Genomic DNA, 17,817 nt, shown 5'->3' on the forward strand with positions numbered 1-17,817 from the left:
AAACTTCCCCAGCTGTAAGTCTTCCAACCTTCTAAATATTCCTTTATATGTGGTTCAGAGTTCTGGGACCATCCCCTGAGCCTGCTTGGTCGGGTGTTCTGTGTTGTTGCCAGCAAGCTCCTCACTGCACTTCCACCCGATCCGCCATCTTGTTTGTTCTCTAGAGAGAAATCTATTTCTGAGACCATCATTTCATTTGTATTAACTTCCTACTGCTGTGATGACAAATCACCACAATTTAAGCAGTTTAAGACAACGCCTATTTATTATTTCACAGTTCTGAAGGCAAAAAGTCCAGGTCTGGGTAGGTCCTGCTTAGGGTCTCACAGGGTGGAACCCAGGGTGCTGTTCCTTACTGGAGAGTCCCGGAAAGAAAATCCAAGCTCATTCAGGTAGTTGGTCAAATTCCGTTCCCAGTGGCCATAGGCCTAAGGTCCTTGCTGGCTGTCAGCCAATACCATCTTTGCTGCAAGCATGCAAAGGATGCTTTTCAGCAACTGAGGATTATCAAGGGTATCACTACTCCCTGTTCAGCTGCGTCTGACAGTTTTTAGTCTGGTTCCAGCTGGAGAAATTTCTCTCTGAAGGGCTCAGGTGATTAGACTGGATACACCACGATAATCCATGACAATCCTCCTATTTAAGGTGTCTGGCCTTATAGGAAGGAGCCCTGGTGGTGCTGCAGGATAAACACTAGACTGCTAACGACAAGGTTGTCAGTTCAAACCCACCAACTGCTCCTTGGGAGAAAGATGAGGCTTAAAGATTTACAGCTTGGGAAAACTTACATAAAATTACTAAGAGTGGGCAATGGGTTTCATGGTTTTGGAACCTTATAGGAGATCCCTGGTGATGCAAGGTGAAAGTTAGCAACCCACCCAGCCTTCCACGAAAGACTTGGTGATATGCTTCTGTAAACAGTACAGCCAAGACAACTCCATGGAGCAGTTCTACTCTGTAACATACTGGGTAGTTATGAGTCAGAATCAACTTACAAAGTCTATTTTATTATGTAAGGATTAACATAGTCACAGACTACACTGGAGAAGTGTGGACATGTAAGTAAGTATAGTAAGTAAATGATTTTTAAATGAAAACAAATGTGGACATACTATGGAGTAAGTACAAATCTTACACGACTTTTTTGCATAATTTATCATTTTCTTTTAATGAAAAGGGTGATTTCAAAAACATTTCAGGTGCACAGAAAGAACTATCTGGGCTACTTTTCCAGGCTCCTCCGAGGTATTCAGTAACCTTTATACCTCAATTATAGTACATCCAAAACAGAATTTCTGCCAACTGCCACCCCCCTAAATGTCGTTCCCATCTCACTTAACGATAACTCCGTTTTTCTACTTGCTAAGGCCCAGAATTTTTGTGTCATTCTTATAAGATTCATCCAGAATTCACCTTGTGAATTCTGGTTGGAGTCCTGGAGTGGTGCTGTGGGTTAATGCACTAGACTTGAATGCAAGGTTGGTGGTAGCTGCTCCTTGGAAATCCTATACAGGGTCACTATGGGTCAGAACCAACTCAACGGCATGTAACACCACCACCACAATCATACTGGTTAGAGCCACCATCACCATAGTGTTTGGATTTTCAAAACAGCTTTCTATCTGGTCTTCCTGCTTTTGCTCATGCTCCCCTGCAGTCTGTTCTTGATACAGCAGCCAGGCTGATACTATCGAAACACATGTCATATCCCGACACTCCTCTGTTCAAAACCCACCATCACTCAGATGCCTCCCATCTCTTTCAGTGTGAAAGCCAGAGTCTTCACTCTGACCTCTAAGGCCCTACCTGATCTGGCCTACAGTTACTTCTTCCATTTCATCCTGTGCCAGCCACAAAGGCATCTTTATTGTTCCGGTACCAGGTTAAGTATAGTGCATTTACGATTCTAACCAGAATGCTCTTCTCCCAGATGCTTGCATGGCTATCTCATTTCCTCACTTTCTTCCCATTCTTACTGAAAAGTTATTTCAATAGCAAGGCCTTCCCTGACCTTGACCATAACTAAAGTTTCATTTTCCTCTTCCCCGCTGCTTATCACTATCCAACCATTTTTAACCTTCAAAGCATGTGTATTCCCCAAAATTTTAGTTATGAAAAATTTCAAACACACACAAAAGTTGAAAGAATTATACAGTGATCATACATACGCCAACACTTATATTTTACAGTTAACATTTTCTAGTTTTATCACATGCCTATTCATTCCTCTACCTATTTATTGAGTCATCTTATTTTTTGATGCCTTTCAAAGTATACCATCAATTGTGTGTTAAGTGCCAGCAAGTCGGTTTGACTCACAGAGACCATGAATAAGCCTCATCTTTCTTATGCGGAGAGGGTGGCAGGCTTCAACCATGAACCTTGAGGATCGCAGTCCACTGCTTATGTATAGAGCCACTGCACTCCACACCATCAGTTATTGTTATTAAGTGCCTCTGAGTTGATTCCGACTCATAGGGAGCCTGTATAGAGTTATCGAGGAGCAGCTGGTGGGTTTGAATGGCCACTTTATGGTTTGCAGTCCAGTGCTGATCCTACAGCACCACATCAGGAGTCAACAACATCAATGTTGTTGTTGTTATGTGCTATGGAGTTGGTTCTGACTCACAGCGACCCTGTACAGGGTTTGAGGTTGTAAATCTTTACGGGAGCAGAACACCTCATCTTTCTCCCGCAGAGTGCCTGGTAGTCTCATACTGCTGACCTTAAGGTTCGCAGCCCGATTCGTAACCACTACACTACCAGAGCTCCTTACATCAATAACCCCCTAGAAAACAAAATCTGTTGCCACTGAGTCACTTCTGAATCATAATGACCCTACAGGGCAGAGCAGAACTGCCCCACAGGGTTTCCGAGGCTGTCATTTTTATGGAAGCACACTGCCAAACCCTTCTCCTGCAGAGCAGCTGGTAGGTTTGAACCCCTGACTTTTCATTTAGCAGCCAAGTGCTAAATGAACAATCAATAACACTTCCCTCTAAATACTGCAGAATATATATCATTCATGAGAGTTCATTACTTATGTTTTTTTTCCCCCTAAGGTACAATTCACATTCAATGAAATATACAAATCTGAAGTTTATCATAGACTAACAAACGAATGATGTTGTTGTTGTTGTTGTTGTTAAGTGCCTCGAGTCGGTTCTGACTCATAGGGACTTTTAAAGGGTTTCCAGGGAGCAGCTGTTGAGTTTGAACTTCTGATCTTGAAGTTCAAACTAACCTTGCAGTCGAATGCTTATCCTGTAGCGCCACAGCAGGGCTACACCGGAATAATCCAATGCCCTACACTAAGACATGTAGGACATTATCACCATCACTACCACGCCTGGATAGTGCCTCATTCTCTTATTTTTACATTTCACCCCAGGCAGTTACTGATCTGACTTATTTCATTAAAACGCCATATATGTGGAATCTCACAGTATGTACTCTTGTGTGAAGCTATTTTCAGCTATCAGACTAAATAATTTAGCCTCTTCCAAAAAACAAAAAACAATCTGCCATATGGATAAATTCCTATCTAATCTTGTGAACCAACACTTTCTGCCTATATTAAAACTATATTTCAATGGGGTTCTTTCTATTCTCTTTTTAAATAAAAGTATCCAACAAAACAGTCTTGCAAATAAAAACAGGACCTATTTTTTCCTAAACCAGGGATCAGCAAAAAAAGGCCCGCGGGCAAATCCAGTCCAAAGTGTATGTAAACAAAGTTTTACTGCAACACAGTCACAACTATTTCAAAACGATTTGGTGTCATTTACGGTTGCGTTCATGCTAGGCAGAGTTGAGTGGTTGTAATAGAGATAGTATGGTTTACAAAGTCTAAAATATTTCCTATCTGGCCCTTCCTTTACAGTAAAGTTTGCTGATCCCTTTTCTACCAGAAGTCATATTCACACTTTTTTTTTTTTTTTAATTACCCATCCTACATAAAAAGTAACTAATTTTGGGCATATGGATCATCTGTAAAGTGTTCTCCTTGAGAAGTCCTTAAGGATCTGACATCATTCTACTTCCTTTTGAAAGTCTCAAATGTTAAATAGCTACCCCAGAACTAGGAGTCAGCACCAGCGGTTAAGAAGCCTGCTGAAATCTGAATTGCCTGGAATGATTATACTGGGCAGAGAAGAGTTGTTGAACAGTGCCATCAAATCAGTTTCAACCTACAGCAACCTTCTAGGTTTCCAAGAGCAGCTAGTGAGCTTGAACCACTAATCTTATGGTTCAAAACAACGTTGCAGTCCAGCGCATTATCCCACAGCACCACACAGAGTAAACATTTGTTAATATCCTCTTCATACGCACTTCTGCTTCTACTATTATCTTCCAGGCAATCCAATGGTAAAGCTGACTTAGATCAATTCTTAGATTACAAAGTCATCAGTGAGCCTGATGGATCAGGCTTTGCATGAAGCTACCACCATCTGCTTATTCTCAAAGTGACATCTTTGCTCCTTTTAGAGGTCCTTCCTGACATAACTTTAGGAGCTCTGGTAGCATAGTGGTTATGAATCAGGCTGCTAACCTCAAGGTCGGTAGTTCGAAACTACCAGCTGTTCCATGGGGGAAAGATGAGGCTTTCTGCTCCTGTAAAGATTTACAGCCTCGGAAACCCTCTGCAGGGTCACTATGAGTCGGAACTGATTCCACGGTAGTTAACAACACCACCATCTGCTGAGTTTTAATTTACATGAGCAAATAAATGTCATTTATTATATGAACCTGGTTCAGGTGAATTTGAGAATGTTTTATTAAGGGGTTTTATAATGCCAAGTATATATACTCTTGAACCATTACTGAGTGTTAGGGTTAGGACCCAAGATAATGGCTTGGGGAGAGCACCAACTTCTCCCCATCAATTCTGAAGCAACAGAAGGAAGAAGTCATGGTAAAAGGAAATATGAAAGCAAAGAGAGAGCAACCAACAGACTAGGTTGCCAGAGAATTGTAACACTAAGGGACCACCAGAGTCCTGGTATAGTGTTGTGGGTTAATGTGATGGACTGCACGGTCTGTTTGAATCTCAAGGTCAGCAGTTCAAGCTCACCACCCACTCCTCGGAAACCCTATAGAGTCGCTATGAGTCAGAACCGACTCCATAGCACTTACCAACAACAAGGGATCACCAGGGAGTAAAAAAGACTTGCTTAGTTACCAGGAAAGGCAACATATCATTAAGCTGAATTCACGTATTTGAATACATAATGATGTTTCTGACAGTCACAAATCTACCACCTTCAACACTTACCTCCAGTCTCCTTAAAATTTAAAGATGGCAGAACATGTCCTCGTTTTATATATATATATATGTGTGTGTGTGTATATACATATATACATACACACACACATGTCATTCATTATGTCTACAACTGACAAGCAGTATGTTTGGACCTCTCCATGATGGTAATCTGGAGTCCTGGTGTGGCACTTGACCTCCTCAGAAACCCTATACAGTGTAGCTATCAGTCAGAATAACAATTTAACAACAACAATACTGGTAATCTGATTACTTAACAAATATTTTAAGTTTCAAGGGTTCTTTTTGGCCTACAGCTTGGTAGTGAAGCTCAGAGCTACTGCCTTCTGGTCTGAGACATAGCCAGCCAAAGGCAAAATATATATATTTACTCTCCTAAAAACAAAAACGAAACAAACACACACAAATAATCCACTGCTTGGCAGGCTATTCCGACTCATAACAACCCTATTAGACAGAGTAGAACTGCTTCACAGGGTTTCACAGGCTGTGAATCTTCCCAGAAGCAGACTATTTCTCTCACAGTGAGGTTGTGGGTTTGAACAACCAACCTTCTGGTTAGCAGCCAAGCACTTCATCCACTGTGCCAAGCACCATATAAAAGGTCTGGTGGCACACTGGTTAGAGCGCTCAGCTGTAAACAGAAGGGTTAGTAGTTTGAACACATCAGTTGCCCCACATGAGAAAGATGTGGTGGTCTGCTTCCGTAAAGACTGAGAGCCTTAGAAATCCCATGGGAGCAGTTCTACTCCATCCTGCAGGGTCACCGTGAGTCAGAATCTACTCACCAGCAATGAGTTTGGGTTTTTTCTTGGGAAGTATCCATTTACACTTTTTCAAAATGGAAGCGTTTTTACTTTTTAGTGCAAATAACATGTTGTAAAATGTCAAACAAGATAAAGTTACACATATTTTAAAGTAAGATATCTCATATCTCAGACCCAAATCAGTTACCAATAAATCCATTCCAACTCATGGGGATACCATGTGTTTCCAAGTAGAATTGTCTTCTACAGTTTTTTAATGGTGGTTATCTTTCAGAAGTAGATAGCCAGGCCTTTCTTCCGAAGTGTCTCTGGGTTCTAACTGCCAATCTTACAGTTAGTAGCCAAACGATTAACCTTTTATGCCACCCAGGAACTCCATATCCTACCTTACTCATAATCTCATACCTCAGAAATGATCAACAGTGTATATCCTTCCAAATTACTGGATGTTTCTTGCTTAACACATATATATCTAGCTTATCTGTTTAACAGCTGTATCTTAATCTATAACCCACTCCTTGATGAATATTTAATTTTATTTTTTTTTAACAATGACAAGATTTATGCAATGAAAACTCTTGAACAAGTAGAGAAAGACATATGCATATGTTATCTGTGTAACAGAGATGTACATCTGAAAATGTGACAAATAGCAAGTCACACAATAGTATGTACTATGGCTCCATGTACACATGAGCCATGGTAGACTGTGGGTTACGCATTGGTTTGCTAACCACAAGGTCAGCAGTTCAAATGGTAACCCACTCCACTGTCTGTTCCCATAAAGATTAACAGTCGCAGAAACTCTATATCGGGTCATTATGAGTTGGAATTGACTGGAAGGAGCAAGTTTGGTTTTGAGTTTAATACTCCATTTACAGTATAAAATCACCAAAGTAAAATACACTAAGATGTAAACAACAGTGATTCTTAATTTTGACTGCTAGGAGACATTTGAAAACATCTGGAGACTTTGTAGGGGTGATGCTGCTAGCATCTGATGACCAGATGCCAGGGATAACAGTAAACATCCTCCAATGTACAGGACAGTATTCCACAATAAAAACAATCCTACCCAAGATAATCCTAAACCCTAGTCTAATATTACATAAGGTAAAAAAAAAAAAAAGTATTGCTATAATATGAGGGAAGCCAGCAAAAAAATGGAGGCAGAAGACACTGGGAGTAGTGCAAGAGTCAGTCAAAGACAACAGAGGTAGACACCTTGAGCGAATGAGTTGCTGGGTCTGGGGATTCAGAACCACAGTCTTGGAGAACATCGGGGTCAATGTGTATAACGCAGTCCACAAAGAAACTGTGCTATAGCCTACTTTAGTGAGTAGTAATTGGAGTGGCCATCTATAAGGCTCATCCACTGGTCTCTACCTTTCGGGAGGAAAAAGTGACAAAAATTGAAAGTGCTTAGAAAAACACTTCAATGGACTAGTTAAACACATGTACATCAGTTTACACAACTCTGAAACCAGAACCAGATGGTGTCCAGCTACCACTACCAACTGTTCTGAAAGGGATCACATGAGAAAGCCCTGGGTAGAGTGGGAGACAAATGTGGAAAACTCAAACCAAACCCAAAAAACAGGCTAACTGGTAGGATAAAGGTCAGTGGAACCTACCATACTGTGACCATTAGTCACCCTGGAAGTCTGGAAATTAACTCATCCCATCCCCATGGCTTAATTTTCAACCAAACAATGGAAAGAGTTTCACCAATCTGGTTGTGATTATTATTAAGATCAAGGTGCTGAATTCTCAACCCCAAACTCTTATTTTGTATTCTTATCAGTCAACAATCACTCTAGAACAATGAACTCTCTCAGTATACAGGTAATGGTTCACATTTGGTTTAAAAGCATTTCCCACTTTTATTGAAGTTACTTTATGTCTTCCACATTTACCTCTAAAAGCAATAAACTAAGAGGCGTAATCAACTATCCTAACTCCACCACGGAGTGTGTCACTCTAGTGTCTGTAATAGGGGTGGGGAATGGCTAGCCTGCAAAATCATTTGCTCTGGCTCTACCAAGGCAACTGAAGTTCCAGCCAACACACTGTTGTTGCTGTTGTTACGCGCTTTGGAGTAGGTTCCGACTCATAGCGACCCTGTATAGGGTTTCCAAGGAGTGTCTCGTGAGCTTGAATGGCCGACCTTGCAGTCCAGTGCATTATCCTGCAGCACCACAGGATGAGTTAATTAAATCTGTGATCAAATATATATATAACAGACTAATTTTTCAGTTTATAATTTTGTATGGCCCACGAATGATGTTATAAATTTTGGCAGAAAAAAGGTTCCCCACCCCTGGTTTAGAATACCACCACCTTGAGCTGTAGGATCAGTACTGAACTGCAACCACAAGATCACAGTTCAAACCCACCAGCTGCTCCTCAGAAACCCTTTGAGTAGGAACCACCTCGACAGCACTTAGCTAGCAGCAACAAGCTCCTCAAGTTGTCAGGCTCTCCATTAGAGTTGCCTTAATAATTATTATGGTCACCTGGGAAAAATTCTGTAGTTAATTACATCTCATTATTTCAGGTTGTTGGGAGTCCTGGTGTGTTTCTGTGGTGTAGCGCTAGACCGCAAAGTCGGTTTGAATCACAAGGTTGCCAGTTCAAGCTCACCAGCTGCTTCGCCCAATACATTGTCTCTTTGCTGTTATTTGTTATTTTAAGTGTCGTCGAGTTGGTTATGGTTAGCTATCCTTTACAGGATTTCCAAGGGGCAGCTGGTGAGCTTGAAACCCCGACTTTGAAGTTCAGCGCATTAATCCACAGCACCACAACAGGACTCCACAGTCTCTATAGAGTTGCCTTAATAATTATTGCTATCACCAGAAAAAAATAGTCAATTACTTCTCATTACTTCAGGTTTGTTGTTGTTACGTACCGTGGAGTCGGTTTCGACTCATAGTGACCCTAGCAGGGTTTCCGCGCCTGCAAATCTTTAAGGGAGCAGAAAGCCTCATCTTTCTCTTGGGGAACAGCTGGTACTTTCGAACTGCTGACCTTGAGGTTAGCAGCCCGATTCGTAACCACTACGCTATTATTTCATGTAGACCAGTTATAATACAATTAAGTTACAATTCTGGGGAGGTTACATTGTGTTTGGCAGGAGATAATGTCACCACCTTGGATTCCGGTGTTAATCAAATCCTCTCAGTGACACACTTAAAAAAAAAGTCACAGAACAGTTATTTTATGCGATTTCAATGCTTGTTAATTTCACTGACCTCAACAAACATCCAGAGAGTAGTTTGGACTGACCAATGAGATGAATACACTCAAGTGCCCCAGAAGACTATATGGCTTCCAACCTTTTCCTGGAGTTACTTACTGAAGGTGCCTTTGTCCTGACTATTAGACACTCACTAATTTCAACCTGTAGAACTACATATAATGCTGTGTTTTATCAAAAAAGTCTCGGTCTTATTTCTACACTCTCAAACCTTTGCATTTTAAGGGCTTCCCACATTAACGGCACAATAAACGGTTAATGACTTATTCGCTAGGTCTTCACTACCATCTACCGTATACCTACAGTATCGCTGGGGTGGAGGGTGGAATTAAAAAAAACAACAACATAGAAGAGCTCTTAAACGTACTCAAGATAAAAGTGAATTACAGAAGGCATGAAGCATACACGGAAGAATCAGATAACTCTTTCTTTACTCTTGGCTAGTAAACTATAAATAATATTCAGGGATATACGTACAGTGAAAGTGAAAAAAAAAATGGGTGAAAACGTACAGGACAGTTTAAATGATAATTTCCCCATTAACATCAACACTCCCTCGTCGTTTCCTGCTCAATGGGGAAAATGTTCCCGCAGAAAGGTGGAGGGGTGTTGGGGACTCCCACGTGTGGAAAGCTCCGCAGAAACCCCGCAGGGTCTCCTGCGCTGCGCCGCGCCGCGCCGCGCCGGCCCGGCCCACTCACTCCACAGCCGCCCGCCCACCGGAAAAAACCTATTCTCCGTTCCGACGCAGATCGGGCCGAGCGCTTCGGGAAGCGGAAGGGGGAGGGGAAGGCAGGTGGACCGAGAACGCGCCCATCCCAACCTCGTAAACCCAATCCGAAAGGAAAACGGGCGTTCAGCAAACCGGACTGCGGAGAGCGCGCCCCGAGGGTCTCGGGACTGGGTCCGGGTGGGGCGGGCCAAGGCCGCCGCCCCTTCCTCAAGCCGTTAGCGTCGCGGCCCCACCCCTCGCCGCAGGCTGCGCCTGGTCACGCTCGCCCTTAACGGCTACCCTCGGCAGCCACGGCCTGAGGCATCTGCTAGAGAGAGGCGGCCCCAGGGGCTGGCAGTCGCAATGGAGAGGCCGAGGAGCAGGACTCCCATACCTGTACTTTCCTCCGCCCTGCCGTGTTCTGCCGGTGATGGGCCGCCATCTTGCATGTTGACACTCTAACGTCACTTCCGGAAGTGGCTAGGACTGAACGGATGTCCGGCCCTTTCCCTTTTGGCCAATGGTGGGTGGTAGTAGGGTTGAGGGCTTGGTAGTTGGGGGTGTGCTCGCCGGCTGCTGTTAAACGCTGTGGTTGGTGGCCCTGCAATGGGGTAGACCCATTTAAAAGCAAAAAACGTTGTGGGAGCTATGATGCTGGCCGTGGAAAATCCTTTTTTCTGAGCCGGGGGAGCAATTCTAATCTAACTCTGCATGGCCCTTCACCTGTGCTTGCACCTGAATTGACTAATCAAGGAGAGCGCTGAAGTTAATGAGCCTAAACATGGGTGACAGAACGAACCCCACCCACAACAAAACTTTACTAGGTTGCCAAGAGAAGTGGCTGATTTACCATGAAGAATGTATCTAAAAATGTAGAATAATAAACAGTCTCTTAAAGGAGGAAACCTGGAAGCCTTTGCAAAGGAGACAGTTCCCATCTGTATCCATTTTCATAAAAGAGATATAAAGATGGTACAGGGAGACCAAAAGGACACAACAGTTATGGTCTCAGAGATGACTCAGTTTCAAAGCCTGAAGGAGTTGGGTCTTATTCTGTTAACCTATGTAAATCATCTCTTCTGGATGAAAGTTGTTGAGCTTGAGGAGGTCTTTCTGACATTAACTTCAGGTGCTGAGGATGGTGAAATGCTTGCAAAAGTGCATCCTGCAGAACTGCACTGTCCATTAGCCACATGTGGCTAATGAGTGCTTGAAATATGACTAGTTCAAATTGAGATTGCTGAATGTTGAAGCTTGAATACAAAAAATGTAAAATAACTCTATAATAATAGCTTATATTGATTACATATTGAAATAATATTTTCTATATATTGGGTTAAATAGCATGTATTGTATAATTTTTTTTTTTTTTTTTTTGCGGGGTATGTGTTTGTTTAAAGTGGCACAAACTGAGTAACTGGGAGCTCTGGGGCTGACCAGGGCTGTGATGTACAGGTATCAGAAGGTAGAAGGGATCTGCTGAGCAGCCATGACAGCAGGACCTGGCTGAGCAGTAGAGGACAGGCCAGGACCTAATGGTACTCAACCCCACTCATGGCCTCAAAATAGAACTCTGCCACCTCCTTATTGGGGTGGCCCTGGGCAAGGTCAAACCATATTTGCATTCAGTGGCCACTCTCATGTTTGTAGTTGCTGATCTTGTAGGAGTGACTCCAGGTTTCTTCACAAAGAGCAGCAGGTGTGGGGAAAGTAGAAATCAAAGCTCTGGCAAGTAGCTCCTAGTGGGCACTGATTATACCCTGAGGTCCAGTTCTAGCCCTTGGTGCCAGTTGGTCTTGCCAGGTGTAGGAGGTGCGGCAGTCCCTCCCACCAGCACTGACAGTCCTCTTTGCACAGGGCACGTCCAGGATCTGCTCTTTGCGCCAGTTCTGGTGCACCTTTGAATCCAGGGCCCCAAGTTGTGGAAACACTCGTAGAAGCAGGTGTCCTGGATGAAGTGCCGCTTGCAGTCAGCGTTCATCTTTCCACAGTGGTTCAGCTGAATCTGTACAGGTAGGAAATATCCTTGTGGGCTTCCAGGCTGATTTCATGGAGCAGCGTGAGTTCTTGCAGGGGCTGCACTGACCGTGCAAGTTATCCTGAGGACTTGGCTTTTCTCTGTGGTTCTTGGCGTTAATTCAGACATTGAGAAGTCAGTCCCATCCTGTGTAGGTAGTTGAGCTGTACACCTCACCTGGGGGCTACCAACAGCAGAAGGAACAGCAGCTGGGCCATGTCTGTGTCTTAGGACACATCAGATGACTCTTTAGATTAGGCTAGTCTGGGAAAACAAAGCTGGTAGTTTAGAGCACAGGGTTCCAGGTTAGTCTTCTGAAATTCATTCCTCACTATACCTCCTCCTTAAGGAGCTCTGGTAGCATAGTGGTTACGAATCGGGCTCTTAACCTTAGGGTCAGCAGTTCAAAACTACTAGCTGTTACGCGGGAGAAAGATGAGGCTTTCTGCTCCCGTAAAGATGTACAGCCTCGGAAACCCTGTACAGGGTCACTATGAGTCAGAACTGACTCCACGGCACACAACCACCACCGCCTCCTTGACCTTTGTATAAATTTTTTGTAACGTCTTAAAAAATGACTACTAGAATGTTTAGCGCTGTAGGATGAACACTAGACCGATATCCACAAGGGTGGTGGTTCAAACTCACCAGGCTGCTCCTTGGAAACACTACATATGGTGTTTATGATTCAGATTGACTTAACAGTGCTTCACAACAACAACTAGAATTGTTAACATGTGGCACATGTGGGGCTTCTGTTGAATAGCCCCTTACCATTGAGTGGATCTGGACTCACAGTGACCTTGCTGGACTGAGTAGAACTGCCTCATGGGGTTTTTAGGGTTTACAGGATTGTACTCTTTACCTTCTCTGAAACTTCTGTCACCAAACACTTAACCACTGTGCCACTAGGGCTCCTTGTCTATTGTATAGTGCTAATACGTAACTGGAAAGAGCTTTGGTAGCGAAGTGGTTACGAATTGGCCTGTGAACCTTTACGTCAACAGTTCAAAACTACCAGCTGTTCTGAAGGAGAAAGAAGAGGCTCTGTGCTCCCATAAAGACTTACAGCCTCGGAAACTCTGTACAGGGTCGCTATGAGTCAGAACTGACTCCACAGCACATAGCCACCAATATGTAAATGGAGTCCTGGTGTGGCTCTGTGGGCTAATGTGCTGGGTTGCAAAGTCATTTAAACACCCTCAACAGCCGCTCCTTGAAAACCCTATACAGGGTCGTATGTAAATAATGCTTAGGAAAACTCTGGACATGCTTTTTTTGAAAACAAAACAAAATAAAAAACTGGTAAAGGAATGTGAATTGGAGAAGGAGAACTGTGATGGCAGAAAATCTCTTAAGCAAAACAGTGACAGTTTGTAGATAAATTACCTGGGCTATATTTTACTATAGAGCCATTGATTTGTTTATATATTCACTCACTCAAAAAAAGACTTTTTCATATCTCATGGCGCAGTGGGTTAAGTGTTACGCTGTTAACTGAAAGGTCCACAGTTTAAGCCCATGAGCCAACTCCTCAGAAGGTTGAGGCAGTTGGCTTACATATTTGCACTCTTGGAAATCCTATGGAGCAGTTCTAGTCTGCCCTGTAGGAATGGCAGTGGGTTTCTTCGGGGGGTTACTAAGTGAGTTGTTGTTGTTGTTAAGTGCCGTCTAGTCGGTTTTGACCCATAGCAACCCTGTATAGGGTTTCCAAGGAGCAAGCTGGTGAGCTTGAACTGCCAACCATGAGGTTCAGACCGACTTTGCAGCCCAGCGCATTAACCCACAGTACCATGCCACGACTCCATTAAATGTGTGGTACAAAGGTTGCTATGGGTTGGTACCGTCGATGGCACCTAGCAACCACAACTGGGAATTTCCTTGGTACGGCTTTTCTAGCCAAAGTCCTCTTACTTCCCATCAAATGATTGGATTGTCATTTGTTGTTTTAAGTGCCATCAAGCCAGTTCTGACTCAAGGGACCCTGTATAAGGTTTCCTAGAAATGGCTGGTGGGTTTGAACTGCTGACCTTGTGGTTAGCAATGCAGTGATTATCCTATAGCAGCACACCAAGACTCCACACAAATAGGGTGTACAGGACTCTAATGACAGGATTGCCATCCTGCTAGCTTTAAAAGAAGCCATCTCAGAAACAGGAACAGATGGTCCCGAGACCATTGAGAAAGAAGAGCCATGAACAAAGCTTGAGATCCCTACCTGGTCAAGTGGTGGCAGTCAGCGGAGGAGGCAACACGGAGAGATAGAATAGCTGTGGACTTCCTGGCATAACGCTGAATACCTATGGGCAGGTGGCAGGCTGCAGAATATGTCCTTTAGGCATTTACAGATTGGCTAAAGGAACTTTACAACACTTGCTGGAGGGGCCACATGACTGAGAGGCCACAGACAAGAGCCAGGTGTGCCAGCAGTATATCATAGAAGCAGCTTGCCTGATGGGAGAACTGCTGCATCCTGAGTTGTTTCTGATCCTGAATCCCTACTCACTGCGTTTCTGCCAACAACTGAAATATGGCTAGTTCAAATTGAAATGTGCTGTGAGTGTAAAATATGCACTGCAGTTTGAAGACTTCGTATAAAAATAAGAATATATAATATTAATAATTTTATACTGATTATATGCCAGAGTGCTCCTTAGAGGCCAAGCTGGCCAAACTTTGTCTCTCATACTTTGGACATATTGTCAGGAGGGACCAGTTGCTGGAGAAGGATATCATGTTTGGTAAGGTGGAGGGTCAGAGGAAAAGAGGAAGACCCCCCAACGAGATAGATTGGCCAAGTTCAGCATTGATGGACTCAAGCATGGCAACAGTAGTGAGGTTGGCCCAGGATTGGGCAGTGTTTCCTTCTGCTATGCATAAGGTCACTATGGGTCAGTACCGACTCGATGGCACCTAACAACAACATATGCTAAAATGTGTTCTATTTATTGGGTTCTGGGCTTCTGGTGTGGCGCTGTAGTATCAGCATTACACTGTGAGTCACAAGGTTGGTGGTCCCAACCCACCAGCTACTGCTTAAAAATCCGATATAGAGTTTCTGTGAGTTGGAAATGACTTGATGTCACTCATCATCAACAACAATGTATCACTTAGCATAAACACTAGACTGCAAGGTCTGTTTGAATTGCATGGTCGGTGGTTCAAACTCACTCCTTGGACACTTAGTAACAACAACAACAAATATCACCATCTAGGAGGTCTGGTGTGGTGTGCTATAGGATAAGCATTGGACTTCAAGATTGGTTGTAATCACAAGGTCAGTGGTTCAACTCATCAACTGCCCCTTGGAAATACTATATAGGGTTGCTATGAGTCGGAATCAACTCAATGACACTTAATAACAACAACAAATATCACCATCTGGGTATACATAGTAAATATATATTGTCATAGTGTTTGACACACAGTTACTCTTCACCAAGAAATTCACTCTACAATGAGAAATAATGCAATAGTCTAATTATGTACTTGATCATCAAGACCGCCCCTTGTCTATTACTTTGGCATACTTTGGTGGTTTGTATGTTGCTGTGATGCTGGAAGCTATGCCACTGGTATTTTAAATACCAGTAGGGCCACCCACACTGGACAGGTTTCAGTGGATCTTCCAGACTAAGATAGACTAGGAAGAAGGAAAGCTGGACTATTTTCTGAATGTTTAGCCACTGGAAAAAACTTATGAATAGAGTTTTGTCAGATATAATGCCAGAAGTTAAACCCTCAAGTTGGAAGACACTCAATATATGGCTGGGGAAGAGCTGCCTCCTCAAAGTGGAGTTGCCTATAGGTTTTCAGCACCTTTATTTGCTGATGAGGTACAATTCAAATGAGGAGAAACAGCTGCAAACATCCATTAATAATTGGATCATGGAATATACGAAATATAAATGTAGGAAACTTAAAAGTTGTCAAAAATGAAATGGAAGATTGATATCCTAGGTATTAGTGAGATGAAATGGACTGGTATTCGCCATTTTGAATGTGACAGTTACATGGTTTACTAGGCAGGGAATTTCAAATTGAAGAGGAATAGTGTCACAATCATCGTCAAAAACAACATTTCAAGATCTATCTTGAAGTATAATGCTGTCTATGTTAGAATAATATCTATATGCCTACAAGGAAGGCTAGTGAATAACCCTATTATTGAAATTTACACACCAACCATTAAAGGCAGTGATGACGAAATTGAAGAATTCTACACAATTTCTTCAGTCTGACATTGATCAAGCATGCAGTCAAGATGTATTGATAATTACTGGTGACTGGAATACAGAGGTTGGAAACAAAGAGCCTCAGTAGTTGGAAAATATGGCCTAGATGTTAGAAATGATGGTAGCGATCACATGATAGAATTTTGCAAGACCAATGACTTATTCAATGCAAATACCTTTTTAAAACAAGATGAAAGGCAATTATACACATGGACCTCACCAGATGGAATACACAGGAATCAAATTGACTACATCTGTGGGAAGAGATGGTGGAAAAACTCAACAGCATCAGCCAAAATAAGATCAGAGGCAGACTATGAAGCCGACCAACTGCTCATGTGCAAGTGAAGGCTTAGACTGAAGAAAATTAAAACAAGTCCATGAGAACCAAAATATGACCTTGGATATATTCCACTGGTATCTAGACACCATCTCAAGAATAGATTAGATACATTAGACCCTTATGACCAAAGACCAGAAAAGTTGTGGTATGACATCAAGAATATCATCCATGAAGAAAGCAAAAGGAAATTTTAAAGAAAAGACCAAAATGGATGTCAGAAGAAACTCTGAGACTTGGTCTTGAGCATGGTGGTGGTGGTGGTGTGCTATGGAGTTGGTTCTGACTCATAGTGACCCTGTGTAGGGTTTCTAAGTCTGTAAAGTTTTACAGGAGCAGAAAGCTCATCTTTTCCCCACAGAACAACTGGTGAGGTTCGCAGCCTAACTCATAACCACTACGCTAACAGAGAGAAGCTAACACGACTGGAAGAAGTGAGGAAGTGAAAGAAGTGAACTGAAAATTCCAAAAGGCAGCTTGAGAAGACAAAGTCAAATATTATAATGAAACATGCAAAGACCCAGAGTTAAATAATCAAAAGGGAAGAACATTTCAGTGTTTCTCAAGCTGAAAAAAACTGAAGAAAAAATTCAATCCTTGATTTACAATATTGAAGGACTCTTTGGTCAAAATATTGAATCATGCAATAAGCATTAAAAAAATCTGGAAGGTTCTCCTGTGACACACATGGAGCACCATGAGTCAGAATACTTTGACAGCAGTATTTATACTTAAAAAATAAATAAAAATCAAACGATGTATTGCATTAGGCAAATCTGCTGCATAAGACCTCTATAAATTGTTCAAGGGCAAAGATGTCCGTTTGAGGATTGAGGTGTTCCTATCCCAAGCCGTGGTATTTTCAATAACCTAATATGCATGTAAGTAAGGAGCTCTGGTAGCATAGTGGTTACGACTTGGGCTGCTATCCTCAGGGTCAGCAGTTCGAAACTACCAGCTGTTCTGTGGGAGAAAGATGAGGCTTTCTGCTCCCGTAAAGATTTACAGCCTTGGAAACCCTGTACAGGGTCACTATGAGTCGGAACTGACTTCACATTACATAACAACAACGACATGCATGTGAAATTTGGACAATGAATAAGGAATATCATAGAAGAATTGATACAGGAAATATCCAGGTCAAATGCTTTTCCTGAGTCTGCCTACCATGATACTACACAAGTCTTCCACATTCATCCCTCGCTG

At 42.6% G+C, this 17,817-nt stretch overlaps 1 protein-coding gene and 1 pseudogene across 3 annotated transcripts in view; both read right to left on the reverse strand.

The window, feature by feature from the left end:
• WDR48 (WD repeat domain 48) overlaps nt 1-10,471 on the reverse strand; it is a 72,065-nt gene extending 61,594 nt beyond the window's left edge. For 2 of the 3 annotated variants that reach the window (XM_006869129.1, XM_006869130.1), the window contains exon 1: nt 10,414-10,465. In XM_006869129.1, the coding sequence (XP_006869191.1) occupies nt 10,414-10,461 (48 nt within the window). In that variant the 5' untranslated portion in view covers nt 10,462-10,465. Of the gene's footprint in view, nt 1-10,413 lie in introns of all 3 variants that reach the window. The other variant, XM_006869131.1, reaches the window with a different exon arrangement.
• Nucleotides 10,472-11,551: 1,080 nt separating this feature from the next.
• Nucleotides 11,552-12,172, reverse strand: LOC102841754 (annotated as a pseudogene).
• Nucleotides 12,173-17,817: the final 5,645 nt, after the last annotated feature.

The sequence above is a fragment of the Chrysochloris asiatica genome, unplaced genomic scaffold (genome assembly GCF_000296735.1).
Source record: "Chrysochloris asiatica unplaced genomic scaffold, ChrAsi1.0 scaffold00127, whole genome shotgun sequence".
Lineage (NCBI taxonomy): Eukaryota > Metazoa > Chordata > Mammalia > Afrosoricida > Chrysochloridae > Chrysochloris > Chrysochloris asiatica.